This window comes from Podospora anserina, chromosome 4 (genome assembly GCF_000226545.1).
Source record: "Podospora anserina S mat+ genomic DNA chromosome 4, supercontig 4".
Lineage (NCBI taxonomy): Eukaryota > Fungi > Ascomycota > Sordariomycetes > Sordariales > Podosporaceae > Podospora > Podospora anserina.
The window spans coordinates 848,249-861,322 of record NW_001914850.1 but is presented as its reverse complement, the minus strand read 5'-3'; the positions used below and the strand labels follow the sequence as shown (position 1 = coordinate 861,322).

Genomic DNA, 13,074 nt, shown 5'->3' with positions numbered 1-13,074 from the left:
AATCATTCATCTGTCCATCCGGGTCCCGGACGCGAAACACACGACAGCACGTGAGACTCTCGCGAGATTTTGGTCGAGGCTGCTTGTTGTTTGGTCTGTCGAGATGGTTCTGCCGGTGCTCTTTGTTGATGGCGGGGTCTTGATGTCACTTATCAACGCCAACGGCGGGCTATGTATGTAATATGTCCACTGATGCTCTGATGACGGAGCAATTCTGCCTGCCATCGTTCGCCGTGCCTCGGATGAGCGAGAACAGGGTCCTTTTTTGTTTCGACGGGGGGCGATCAGAACTGCCTTTCCTGGTTAACTGCTTCATCTTATTGGCGGATGTCCATTTTCGGCGTGACTGCCCCTCGGAGGCCATGCGATTTCCCCGCGATAACCAACAAACCCAGTCGACCTGAGTTGGTGGTGGTGAGCTCTGACATCGCGAGGGAACACAGGATTCGTGACAGTCAGAAAAATTATGTGGGCCCGCGCAGCTGGATGATGAGGAAGAGCGCAGTCGAGCGCAGCATTGCAGGCAAGAAAGTGCATGCGACTGCAGGTTTTTGCGCACGTCGGGGAGCTTCTTCTTTTTTTTACCCCACCTCTAGCGCCGATTCCCTAGCCCATACCGCCTTTTTAGACGGATTGTGATACCATCCCTGCCGTATCCTGCTGTGGCCCCCCTGTCGCAGCGGTCGTCTAGGAACTTGGCTGCCACTCGCTGGGGTCGCATCGACTGCCGTTGCCCCTTCCATCATCCAAACAGAGCCGGGGAGTCCCACCAACTTTTTTTTTTTCTGCCGTTTTCAATGAAGGGTTCATCCACCACATCCACCACCTCCACCACCTTCCGAACCCTCCGCCTCTTTCCGCCCGCCCATTTTGTTGTCTATTGTCTTCCCTTGCTCTTGTCTTGTTCCAACAAGTGACGGAACGGGTATTTCGTGCTTCCTGCAGGTAACGAAGTGTGAAGCGCGGTTGCAACAAAACAAGAAAAGAAAAAGAAAAAAGAAGGTTTGGTCTGGAGATAGCCTAGTATCTACTACCTACCCACTTCAAACCCTTTCGTTATCTTTTTTAAAGTCTCGCTGTTGCCCCCGATGGCCCCAACCACAATCATGCGCCCCGAGCGTTCGGAGCGTCCATACAACACTCGTCGCAAGTCGTTGTCGTTGCACTCGTTGGGAATCCACGTTCCTGTAACTCACGCTGCCCGCGCCGCCGCTGCTGCCAGCCGAGCTTCTTCTTCTTCCTCCTCCAACAACTCTTCTACTCAGTCAAGTATGGCTTCATCAAACACAAAGGAAGCCCCCTCCAGGAGGCTAAAACGCGCGCACACTCAGGATGACGATGATGCGCACACCTCAGAGCCGCTGCCCAAGAGGCGCGATAGCCAGACAGTCAAGTTCGAAGACACTCCCCCGCCATCCCCTCCTGCTGCCCAACAGTCCATCGAGATGGACGAGGAGGACTCGAAACCAATCGACATGGACGCCGTCAACGATGAGATCGTCGAGGCTGTCATCGTTCAGCTCCAAAACACGGGCAACAGACCACACTTGGTGAAGGAGCTCGCTGCTGTCCTCATGCAGCAGCTCAAGATCGTTCAACAGTATGTTTCCCCCCTCTCTCTTTCTCTGAACCGTTTAGAGTTTCGGTCTCCCCCACCTCAGAGTCACTCTTGCTCACCATTTTCCTCTCAGGTCCGCCAACCCGTGCGCCATCATTTCATCAAGGTTAGCCACCTACTTGAAGCGCAGCGGCTGGTCAGCTCAGTCGCCTTGCCCGCTGGCCAAGGAGCTCGAGTCTGTCCACCCAAGGCGCACATACTTTTACCTCACCACCTGCCCGCACCAGCCGCTCCCGGACCCGGCGCAAGCGGCCACCTTGAGCCACCTTGCGCACAGTCGCACCATCATCTCTCCCTCTCTGTCCAGTGGAGCTTCCAACTCTGAGGACGCCGACTCCGACGCCATTCGGCGCCGCGAGCTGTCGCCCAGCCCGGAGGTGGATCTCTCAAGCCCAGAGTTTGATGATATGGATGACGAAATGCCGAGCACGCCTATCGGCTCTTATTCGCTTCCCGGCTTCTGCCTGCCCCCAACCTCTCGCTTCATTGCCCACCACAGCAATGGCCGCAGCAGCAGCCGTCGTGCGGCCTCGCCTCCTCTCGAAAAGGACGAGAAGGAGTTCACTCAGACGGCTACTGGCCTGCAAAAGAGGAAACTCAATGGCGATCTGCTCAGGGCCAACCCGCCTACCATTGTCGAGCCATTGCCCGTCTTGGATCTTGAAAAAGAAGAGGGATCGCTCTTTGGCGGGAACAACACAACCAGCAATAACAATGCGACCAATCTGTCGTTTGTTTCAAGTCCCGCGATCCGGTCTACAATGTACTTCCCCGTCAGCAGGAAAGACCTCGAGACCGAAAGCTGGAATAAATGGGACAGCATGCTGGAGTGGGACCGCAGCCCTGAAAATATCGAGCTTGACGAGCTTGATGGGCTATTGAGCGATTACTGAGCTCGAAGACGCGCAAGGCTCCGGTTTGGTGTACGTATGACAGGATGGGAGCATGCATGACGTTGTGTACGATCTGGGGGTTGGCAGTATTGGCTGTATCCGGGTGATTGCCGGCAGCATTTCCTTTGGGTCACATGTGGCCTGTTACGACTTGTCCGCGATGCTTTTACGTTTCTTACCGTTTCATTATTTCTTTCTTATTTTGTCTCTCTTGGGCGGTTGGTGGGAACGGACGGCAAAAATGGGCCAGGTCTTCCCATAGACGAAGCTATGTCGTTTGGAACGGTACCATCATGGCGATATTGCATGGCATGGCGTTTTATGACTACTTAGCTGATGTGGGTTGCATATGGCGTTACAGGGGATTTGTATTATCTTGGCTTTTAGTTGGGGGTGGCTTTGCGATCGGTTTCTTTATATCCGGCGTTTATTGTTGGCTTTTTGACGTGTGCTTATGCAGTTTCGACTCTACTCTTTCTGCTCAATCTGTTACCACAAAAGGGGGCGATGGGATCAAAAAAGGAGGGTTTTGTTACGGAGCAGGAAAGGGAGATGGAAGAAGCTCTTGATCTCGAACTCAGCTCTCTCCGTTATTTTGTATTATTATTCAGCCCTCCGAGCAGGACGATGAGGATGGAGTCGTTTTTAGGAGGCAGTTGCTAGATACCACCTACTGGCTATAGACGACAGAGGACGGGAGTGCACGGATCCTTTCTACTCATTGGAGTGATGATGATAGAAAGGAGAAGAAGTGAGACCTAGATGTCCGGCTTGGCTGGAGGCCGTTGGTGCCAAGGGAATGAGGGCGTTAGAAATACAATATAGTCTCCTATCACTTTATCGTTCTCTCAATGCCGTCCTTTGGTCGGAAGCAGGACTGCTACCTATCGTTGGAGAGTCTCCTTCCAATCTCCGACGGGCCTTATTCTTGCTGTCCATTTTGTTATAGGTCTCTTTAACATGAGGCCCATCAACTGTACTCTCTGCTTTCTTTTCCAACTCTATAACAGGGTATGGAGTACCCAAGCAAGGCTTGAACAAACAAGTTAGGTTGCATTCTGAAATTAGACGGGCATCTTTAGAGTCGGAGTTGATGATTGGGCACGTCAATGATATTGCCCACAAGCATGTTGACCAGAATTGTTTGGATCATTAACAACTAAAGCATAACCAACCCACCGCCTTTGCAGATTACAAACGGCTTGTTTGATGACTCGAAAACTATGTCCCGTCTGAGAAACCCATACTTGACCGCGCCAGTGGGGACGAAATTCCCGCGCGCCTGCGAACGCTCATCGAACAGGAGCTGTTTGTGAGCGTTTTGTGGCCTCCGGATCCAGATGGACGCAAGTAGCTACAACGGGACCAACTCACCCAGCTCAATTGGACCCTATTATCCGAGGATCCTACCGTGATGCAACGAAAGATAACTAGCGCGTTCGCTCTCCAACCAGCACTGCCCTAGACTACGAGTTGACGGCTTTTACAACTATGGCAGATTCACTGTCCGGGACGTAGCAACAGGAATAACCATGCACATCCTGAGAGGATTCTTGATGATGTGTGCTTCGTCCATGGCATGGAGGCCAAACTTGAAAGGGTGGTGCGGCGCAGTAACCAGTATGAGGCGGAGGCATAGACCTAGAGAGTGTCTCATGTGGGGGTCAGAGATGCCTGATCCCCTTTCACGACGACAGTTGCTTGGTAGCTCGGATGGTGGAAAAGCGTCGCTGAGATGGGGGATCTTGGGCTGCTGTTTGGTGGATGGTGCGGGTTTGCGGGTGGTTTTGGTGGATGACTTTGGTTGGAATGAGATGGTGATATATAGGGGATTTTATCCGGTTCTTTTTATTTTGTCTAGCTCAAAAAGCTTTGGATCGTTTGTCTATTTGCCAGTGATACAAATACACGAGAGTACTCCATCACACATATCTGCCTTTTGTTATTCAGATCGTACACATTTGCTCATCACTCCCAATCCTACACATCACTTCCCCTCCCCCTCCTCCTTCACCCTCAACTCCAACACCACCGTCGTACCCGCATGATACCACGGCCTATCCATCCTCACCACCTCCAACCTCCCCCCCAGCTCCTCACTCGCCCCCTTCACCAACCCCTCAATATCCCTATTCCACCAACACCCAAACTTCTGAAAATGCCCCGGCGCGTACTTATCTAGCAGTCCATTAATCCACCCAAACCAACCCCTCCCATGCTCCAGCAACAAAATCCTCCCCGTCCCGGGCACCACCCTCCCCGCCATCTTCACCAGCAACCCCTGTGGATCCTTCACCGAACAAAGCCCGAAACTCTGAATAACCGTATCATACCTCTCCCTCCCCCTTGGCAGTCCCGCCTCTGCATCCCCAAGCAGTAACTGAACCCTCCCATCCAGCGCAGCAACCACCGGCACGACCTCCTCAGGGTTCGTCAGTTTTGGGTAGGGCTCAGCCCTCTTCTTAGCCATCACCTGCCTCAACCCCGGCACCGACTCCCTTAGTCGATTGCGTGCAACAGACAACATCTCAGGCGAGACATCCACCGCCGTATATGACAAAACCTCACCCTCCATCCCCCCCACCCTCCTCTCACCAGCCGTAACCTTGGACTTTGTCCCATACCCCCATGAACTCCCCCTTTTAATATCCAATATCTTCGCCATCCTACTCTTCGCCTTGGCGAGCTGCTCCTCGGGGGAGTATTCCTCGAACGGGTGAACTACATACTCCCAGCTGTAATACGGCAGATTTCTCCCCGTGCCACAAGCTACTTCCAAGACGTGGCCTTTGGCGCGGCTGGCGAGGTAGGTTCTGTTGGCGGTGATACGGGAGAGGCTTTCGGACGTGTTGAGTGAGGTGTCGAATTCGAGGGCGGAGACGGGGGTTAATGAGGGGGGTAGGCCAGTTGGGGGGCAGCAGGAGGGGTGAGGTTGGGGGAGGGATGGGCCGAGGGGGGCGAGGTCGGAGACGGGGGTTTTTTTGAAGGTGTTTGTTACTACTGCTGAGATGTACAAGGAGGCGAGGAAGGCGACTGCGAGGGCGCCGTAGAGGGGTATTTTGCGGTGGCGTTGGATGTTTTCTTCTAGGGTGAGGGGGGGTTTTGAGGTGGGGGTGTCGTCGCGGTAGAGGGAGAGTTTTGGTTTTGGGGGGACGAAGTTGTTCGGTGGGGGGAGGGGGGACTTTTTGGAGCGGAGGGGGCTTTGGGGTGGCGAGGGTGGTGAGGATGGGGATGGTTTTCGTTTGGCGTATTGAAGGGCTGAAGAGAGGGTTAATTGGCGGGAGTAGCTGGGCAGGTTGGAAGGTGAATAGAGGTGAGGGTGTAATGAGAAGGGTGTCCTTGAGGACAGCCTTAGTCGGGAGGCCATGGTTGTGGTGTGAGAGAGGGGTGATGGGTGTTGCCCTGCTCTCATATAAGTCCGGGTACGGGATCCGGTGGTGGCCTGGGCGGGTGTGGTGTGAGCTCTCACTCACCCTTGATGGTCATTTGTGAAGCTTGAGTGAGCCAGAGCTTTCCAGCCAATCAGACTCTTGTTGAGTGTCGAATGTGGAGATTACATAATCAACGCTCACCACGGTAAAGGCCCACCTTGTCAGGTCATGGACAAAATAATTAATGCCTTGAAAGATAATCAACAGACCTTAGAAGATGGTTAGCATGCCTCTTGACTGTCTTTCAAGGCCTCTCAACTCTATTGAGATGACTGTAAATATCTTCGAAGGCCTATTAATATGTTTTGAAGGCCTTTTAATATATTTTCAAGGCCTTTTGATACGTGTTCAGGGCCTATCAACTATCCCTAAAGGCCTGTTAATTATGTTTGAAGGCCTGTTGATTGTCTTTCAAGGCCTTGCTATCTTGTTGCAGTCTTTCTCTGTCAATGATGCCACCCCCCCACCTTCCCGCACACGGCTCCACAGGTGCCTAGATTCCCCACACAAAGCTAGCCAGGGGTATCCTGATTCGCCCCTTCTCCTGGCACTCACACGCGACCATCACTTCGTCTTCACGACATTTCTCACGAAGACGTCTACCGGCCTCATCGTTTTCCAGGCAGTCAGTCACATTGCAAAGATGGCTACCCAACAGGATCTCCAAGACCTCATACGGCTCATGACCGTCACAAGAAAAATGCCCATGCTCCAAGCTATGACATCAATCAAAGCCCTCCAGGCAGTTGATCTCAGGAGGTGAGCTATCGGCTTGATTTTGAGCCTCGACCTCATATTCGTTTGGGAATATACGACTTTATCGACATCTATACCGATTCAATATCAACTAACAAGTCAAAACAGCATCAAACAAATATCCGAAGCGTCCCTCCCCACCGTTCAGGAAGCTCTCAAAGACGACAAGGTCGCACGCGCTCTCCAAAACGCCTGCAAGGCCGTCATCAAGAGAAATGCCACACAGTCATCATCACCACCCTCTGGCGGCGGTGTTCTCAAGCGTGGATCATCAATATCATCCACATCACCGGTATCCAAACGCGCCAAAAGCGACGTTTTCATGACTGGCCCTGTTGAAATGACCCCCCAGGAATTGGAGGCTTCCCTGGAGCTGCCAATATGCACAGACGAGGATACTATAAAGGAGACGGTCATCGAAACTAACCGGGCGCCACTCGTACTTGCCTTTGCGGTGGAGATGCTTAGATATACCATGCCTGAGCAGCCGTTATCGAGTAGACTCAGCCTCGGTCAGGCGGTGGTGAGCGCCAACTCTCGGTCCAAGGCTGTGAGTTTGGGACTGGACAAAGGCCCCAGTGCGGATCAGGAGGGGTATGGGGAAGGTCAGCCGAGGGTGAAGGTAATGGGTAGGGAGGTTGCGGTTCTCAAAAGGAGTGGGTATGAGTGGAAAGGTGAGGAAAGGTCCGGCGACGAAAAAAAGGATGGAGCGGGAGGGTCACAGGCGACGAGTGCAACGACGGCCTCGACGCTGGACCCGGCGCCTACACCTACGGCTACTTGGTCTACGAGCCCGCCGATTATTATGAAGGACTCCAAGTTTGTGGCGAGGGCCATTCATTTAACGTCACCGTCGCAGAGGAAGTACTTGATGGAGAGCTTGATGCATAATCACCCTGAGTTGAAGAGTGCAACGCATAATGCCTGGGCTTTCCGGCTGAAGCCGCCAGAGAATGCGAATTGGCTCACTCAGAGGACCATGAGGGAGGAGTCGTTTGATGATGGGGAGACTGGGTGTGGGGATCTCATGCTGAAGGTTATGCGGGAGGCTGGGGCGGTCGATACACTTGTCGTTCTCACCCGTTGGTTCGGAGGGACGATGTTAGGGCCGGACAGGTGGAGGTTGATGAGAAATGCGGTTACGTCTGCGCTCGGTGAACGAATGCGAAAGACGGGAGGAAGTATTTCACTCGGAGGAGAGGCTCTTTGGGGCCTGGATCTCGAGGCCATGAGAAAAGCCCAGCCTGGGACCACAGTTGGAGGTTACGGGTCAGGCAAGCAGCTGCAGCCGCTAACCCATGTGGTGGGGATGCATATTCACCGGCCCGAGGCGGCCAGATCGTATCTGCTGAGGAGTTTTGGGAAGCCATCACCACCACCAGCCGACGAAACAGCGACGAGCCCTTCAAAGAAAAAAGCGGTGCATAAAACGGCCAAAGTACTGGAGGCGGAGAGGGAGGAGAATTTGGGGTTGTTGCTTGGGGCGTTGAGATTGCTTTTTGATAGCTGGGCGGATCATCTTGATGTGGCAGAACTCGATAGGAGGGCGTGGGCTTGGTACTGCGCCATTCGTCCAGAGGTGGATAGTGGCCCAAATGGCTGGGGTGGGAAGGGGTCGGTGAAGTTGGTGGATCTTCTAAAGCTGAGACGAGGGGATCAGTCATGAATTTTGAGATCAGGAAAGAGAATCCCAACTTGAGGTTTGACCATACTGTGTAACTGTATTGAGTTTTGGCAGAGCCCCCACCTCATATCCTGAAGATTTCATGATCTGATCGACCATACACATACCAAATCAATGTCCAAAGCGCCTCTCTCTATAGTCCAAACATCTCTTAAACTAAACTGGACAAGTCCTCCCGAGCCCTTCAAAGCCATACTATACTAAGTCTTAAGCTTTCTTCATATAAGTAGTAAACAAGGCTGAATGGGAGACTACGGTGTTTTTACGGCCTTGACCAGGCTGATTTGGGGGAAAGAACGAAGGGTCACTTTGGGGAAGGAACGAACAAGGTCGTATTTAAAGGAAGGAGCGCACTGTGAAAGCCAAAAGCAAACAAAGAAATGCAGTCGTTCTCTTCCCTCTTTTCGTATTCTGCAGCTATCGCGATTAACAATCGCCCGCAAGCCCGAAATTCCTCGCCCGCAAGCCCAAGATGATGCTTTTGGGGGTTGCGTTGACCCGATTGTTAAAGGCCTGGGCGACTGCGGTTAGAGACGACATAGCGGGCTTGCGGGCGAGAGATCTTGAGCTTGCAGGCGAGGGATCTTTGGCCATCCGCCCAAGCACCCATAAGCCGAGCGACTTGGTTGCTGCAACTCAACTACCAGTGATGTTGACTGAGCTGGAACCCGAGCGATAGACGCTTAGGACCCGTCAATACCTAAAGAAGCACAATTTTGACCTTGGATAATGTGCCCCTTTCCGAAGAGAAGGCGGATCTGAGCACCACGTTGTTAGCGCAGGACAACCAACGAATAGGGAGCAATCGAGCAAGGCTTTCCCAGCCCCTCCTTAACACATCATCAGCTTGTGAGGGTCTTCCCACTTTTCTGTCTGACCCACGACGACAATTCCCTCTCGAGAAACCATCCTCAATCTTGACAAAAGGCCTTGAGTTTGGTTTACCGTCGCCAAAACACCACAAAAGCAAGAAAGTGAGTAAAAGTCCCCCGCTAACCATCATTTCTTCAATGGTGGGGGAGGGCTGATCATGCAAGTCAGAGCGGCTCGGCGCTTGTGCAGTGTGGTTGCCCCTCGCGACCAATCCATCCAACCCGGCGTCAGCGGCAAAGGAAGTCAACACTTGTGCAGCAGGAAACCAAGAACTGTTGCTCTCTTTCCCTTTCTTCAACACCCATTATACATTCCAGATCCAACCCCCCCTTCTTAACTCACCCGGCATATTGAAACTGTCTTTACCAGCCCTTTTACCGCAGCGGCAATCTTCCTTTTGTGTGTCTTGTCTCGCTGGCCGACTTTGCGCGCGGGTTTTCCATATCGATTTTTGCAACACTATATCAGATTGAAGAGCACATTGCCCGCGACGCTGCGGCGGCAAAGCAAAATTTCCTAGTATTTTCCGGGGATTTTCACTTGAAGCAGAAAGGAGAAAAAACTAGGTCAATCTCAGTTTCGCTTCTCCGTCAGGCGCCATGACGGCCGATTACAACGATGGGCCGGCCGTCGCCCTTTCTTGTAAGTTTGATGAAGCTGGACAACTTCGGAAGGGGGATTCAACGACTGACTTTTTCCGATAATAATAGTCGCCAACAACTTCTGGGGTAAAGACGATGCCGGTGTCGGACCCCTGCTCGAGCGCATGGCAAACGCCAAGCTCACATGCGATGAACTCAAGAACTTCTACAGCGGTGAGTTTCTCTCCCTTTCAGGCCAGGTGAGAATCGACTGACAGTCAGGGGAAAAAAAAAACAGCCCGCGCATCTATCGAAGACGATTACGCCCGAAAACTACTCTCGCTATGCCGCAAGAACCTGGGTTCGCAGGAGACGGGGACTTTGAGACAGTCGCTGGATATTGTCCGGGCTGAAGTCGAGTCGATGGGCAAACAGCATCAGCATATCGCGCAGCAAATGAAGAGCGAACTCGAGGAACCCCTGGCTGCGTTTGCTGGTGGGATGAAGGAGCGACGAAAGATTGTGCAGAACACGGTGGAGAAGCTGCTCAAGACCAAGGTGCAGCAGACGCAGATGGTCAACAAGACGAGAGACAAGTACGAGCAGGAGTGTCTCAAGATCAAGGGCTACCTCGCGCAAGGGCACATGGTCATGGGCCAAGAGGAGAGAAAGAATAAGGCGAAGTTGGAGAAGACACAGATCAGCTTGGCTGCCTCCAACGCCGAGTACGAGGCTGCGGTCAGGGCGCTGGAGGAGACAACGGCGAGGTGGAACAGGGAGTGGAAGGCGGCGGCTGACAAGTTCCAGGATTTAGAGGAGGAGCGCTTGGATTTCACCAAGAGCAGCCTCTGGCAGTTTGCGAATATTGCGTCGACTGTCTGCGTTAGTGACGACTCTTCCTGCGAAAAGATCAGGCTGTCCCTGGAACATATGGAGGTGGAGAAGGACATAATAACGTTCATCACCGAGAAGGGGACTGGCCAGGAGATTCCGGATGCGCCAAAGTACATCAACTTTTGCCGGGGGGATATGGATTCCCAGTCGGAGGTGTCGGACGATGATAATTATTCGGTCGCGCAGTTTTCGAGGAGTATAAACCCGGCTTTCCGCTCTTCGTCGCCACAACCCTCGACTTTTGAGTCTCATCACGATCCGAACTCGGCATTGGCACGGAAGCTTCATGGTGATCCTGAGCCGGCACGAGGCCAAGCGGCGGCGTTGCCTCAGAAGGCGATTGCTGCTGCGGTCCCGGTTATTCCCCAGCAAGACTTGAAACAAGATCAACGGAGGGCAGCGCCTAGAGGCTATCAGTCTCCTCAAGCCAGCAACATGGACTACGACCCCAACGAGTTCGCGCCTGTTCCTCACGATCCCTACCCAATGGATGGCATGACCATGCTCTGCCGGCCCACAGCTTCAGACCTCAGCACGGCGCCATCTGCCACATCGGCCCGACCCTCTAGCAGAGGCTCCCACAGCGAGACGTCCTTCTCTAGTCAAGAACCGCCCCAGCAAGCCATGGCGCCCGTCAAACAGCAGCAGCAGCAGCAGCAGCAGCCACCAGCCCAACAGCGCCAACCCCCTGTCCAACAACAGCAACAGCAACCACCTCAACAACTCCAACAACAGCAACAGCCCCAACAAGGCAGTGAGTCCCCCGACAAAAAGGTCCTCAAGAAGAAGAGCGGGTTCTTTGGAAACAACAGTCCCTTCCGCAGAAAGAGCATCAAGGAAGTCGCCCCCAACAGCAGAAACACCTGGCACCCCACCAACAACCAGCGTCCCCAGCTCACGGGGGCTTTTAACAAGAGCAACGACCAGGTCATCACCCCCGACCGAAGCGTCAGTCCCGATCCCATTGCTGCCAATGCTAGCCTCGCACTCAACGTGGGAGGAAACGTCTTCCAGGTTGACGACACTGCTCGTCAAAAACAGCAAGCTTCGCCGGCTACACCAGAAGACGACCCAATTGCTATGGCGCTTGCGGAGCTGAAGGGGGTGACATCGGGGAGTAACAAGATGAATGGTAGCGGGGGTGGGGGAAGGGTGTCGGCAGATCACTATCATGGTATTGCCACGCCCGCTCCTGGAGGGAGGTCGGGAGCGATGAGTGTAAGCGGGAACAGCGCTGTTGTTGCTGCCATGAGGGGGACGCCGCCGCCAAGTTATGATCAGCAGGTTCAGGTTCAGCGGTTGGGGGTGCCGCCGCCGGCGGTCACGTCCAAGGCGATGAAGGCGGCTTCGGAGAAGTTCCAGACGCAGACGAGGAGCTTGTTTGATGGGGGACGGCCGGGGTCTGGGGGGGGTGGTGGGGGGGATTATGCTAGGAGTATGTCGAGGCCGGGGACGAGGGGGAATGATACGGTCAGGGCGGCGAGTCCGGCGCCGACGAGGAGTGCTAGTCCTAGGCCGGGGTCGAGGGCTAGTCCCAGTGTCGGGTATGGGAATGGGAGTGCGAGTCCGAATATGTTTTCGAGTTCGACGGGGAGTCAGCATCAGAGTCAGCAGCATCGGGGGTCTGTGTCGTCGCAGCAGCAGCATAGGGGGAGTTATTCTGGTCGGTATGAGCAGCCCGGGAGGGGGTCGCCGAGCGTGATGGGTGATGGGAGGAGTGCGAGCCCGGCGCCGTATAGTCAGAGGCCGGCGAGTAGTATGTCGGGACACCAGAATCATTCGATGGCGCTTTCGGTGGCGGGGTCGATCCCGACGGGTGGTGGTGGGGATGAGGGGAGTTTGTATGGGGGGAGTCAGAGGGGGAGGCATGCGAGGAGCAATACGGCCGGGAACGTCAGGGCGGGGAGCAGTGGGAATGTGGTGGCGAGCAATATGAGTTTGTATGAGGGGAGTGGTGGGAATGGAGGGGCGAGCAGGGCGAGGAGCAAGAGTGTTGCTGCTGGGGGGGCTGGGGGGAGGGATAGGCAGGTGGGGGATCCGGGGACGTACACTAGGGATGGGAGGGCTATTATGCATTTTGGTGAGTTTAACGGTGACAAGTTCATTTGGGGGATGTTGGCTAACGTTGGTTGTAGCTCGAGCACTGTATATGTACCAAGCGGCGATTCCGGAGGAGCTGGGGTTTGCAAAGGGGGATGTTTTGGCTGTGTTGAGGCATCAGGATGATGGGTGGTGGGAGGCGACGGTGCAGGGTGGGAATGGGCAGGTTGGGTTGGTGCCCAGTAACTATTTGCAGCCTCTGAGTTAGGGGAGTTGCAACAGGGCAAACGGGATATGATGGGGA

General features: G+C 54.0%; 4 protein-coding genes across 4 annotated transcripts; 3 read left to right on the top strand and 1 right to left on the bottom strand.

The window, feature by feature from the left end:
- Positions 1-1,106: 1,106 nt before the first annotated feature.
- Positions 1,107-2,511, top strand: PODANS_4_8410 (uncharacterized protein; the record flags this gene model as incomplete). The annotated part of the gene is made up of 2 exons (XM_001905952.1): positions 1,107-1,600; positions 1,692-2,511. The coding sequence occupies 2 exons, from the start codon at positions 1,107-1,109 to the stop codon at positions 2,509-2,511; spliced, it is 1,314 nt and encodes a 437-aa protein (XP_001905987.1).
- Positions 2,512-4,498: 1,987 nt separating this feature from the next.
- PODANS_4_8420 (uncharacterized protein) lies at positions 4,499-5,878 on the bottom strand (the record flags this gene model as incomplete). Its single annotated transcript, XM_001905951.1, has 1 exon — positions 4,499-5,878. One exon carries the CDS (start codon positions 5,876-5,878, stop codon positions 4,499-4,501), a length of 1,380 nt encoding a protein of 459 aa, XP_001905986.1.
- A 281-nt stretch (positions 5,879-6,159) lies between these two features.
- Positions 6,160-8,364, top strand: PODANS_4_8430 (uncharacterized protein; the record flags this gene model as incomplete). The annotated part of the gene is made up of 2 exons (XM_001905950.1): positions 6,160-6,701; positions 6,798-8,364. 2 exons carry the CDS (start codon positions 6,160-6,162, stop codon positions 8,362-8,364), a joined length of 2,109 nt encoding a protein of 702 aa, XP_001905985.1.
- A 1,490-nt stretch (positions 8,365-9,854) lies between these two features.
- PODANS_4_8440 (uncharacterized protein) lies at positions 9,855-13,038 on the top strand (the record flags this gene model as incomplete). Its single annotated transcript, XM_001905949.1, has 4 exons — positions 9,855-9,897; positions 9,966-10,070; positions 10,135-12,810; positions 12,866-13,038. 4 exons carry the CDS (start codon positions 9,855-9,857, stop codon positions 13,036-13,038), a joined length of 2,997 nt encoding a protein of 998 aa, XP_001905984.1.
- Positions 13,039-13,074: the final 36 nt, after the last annotated feature.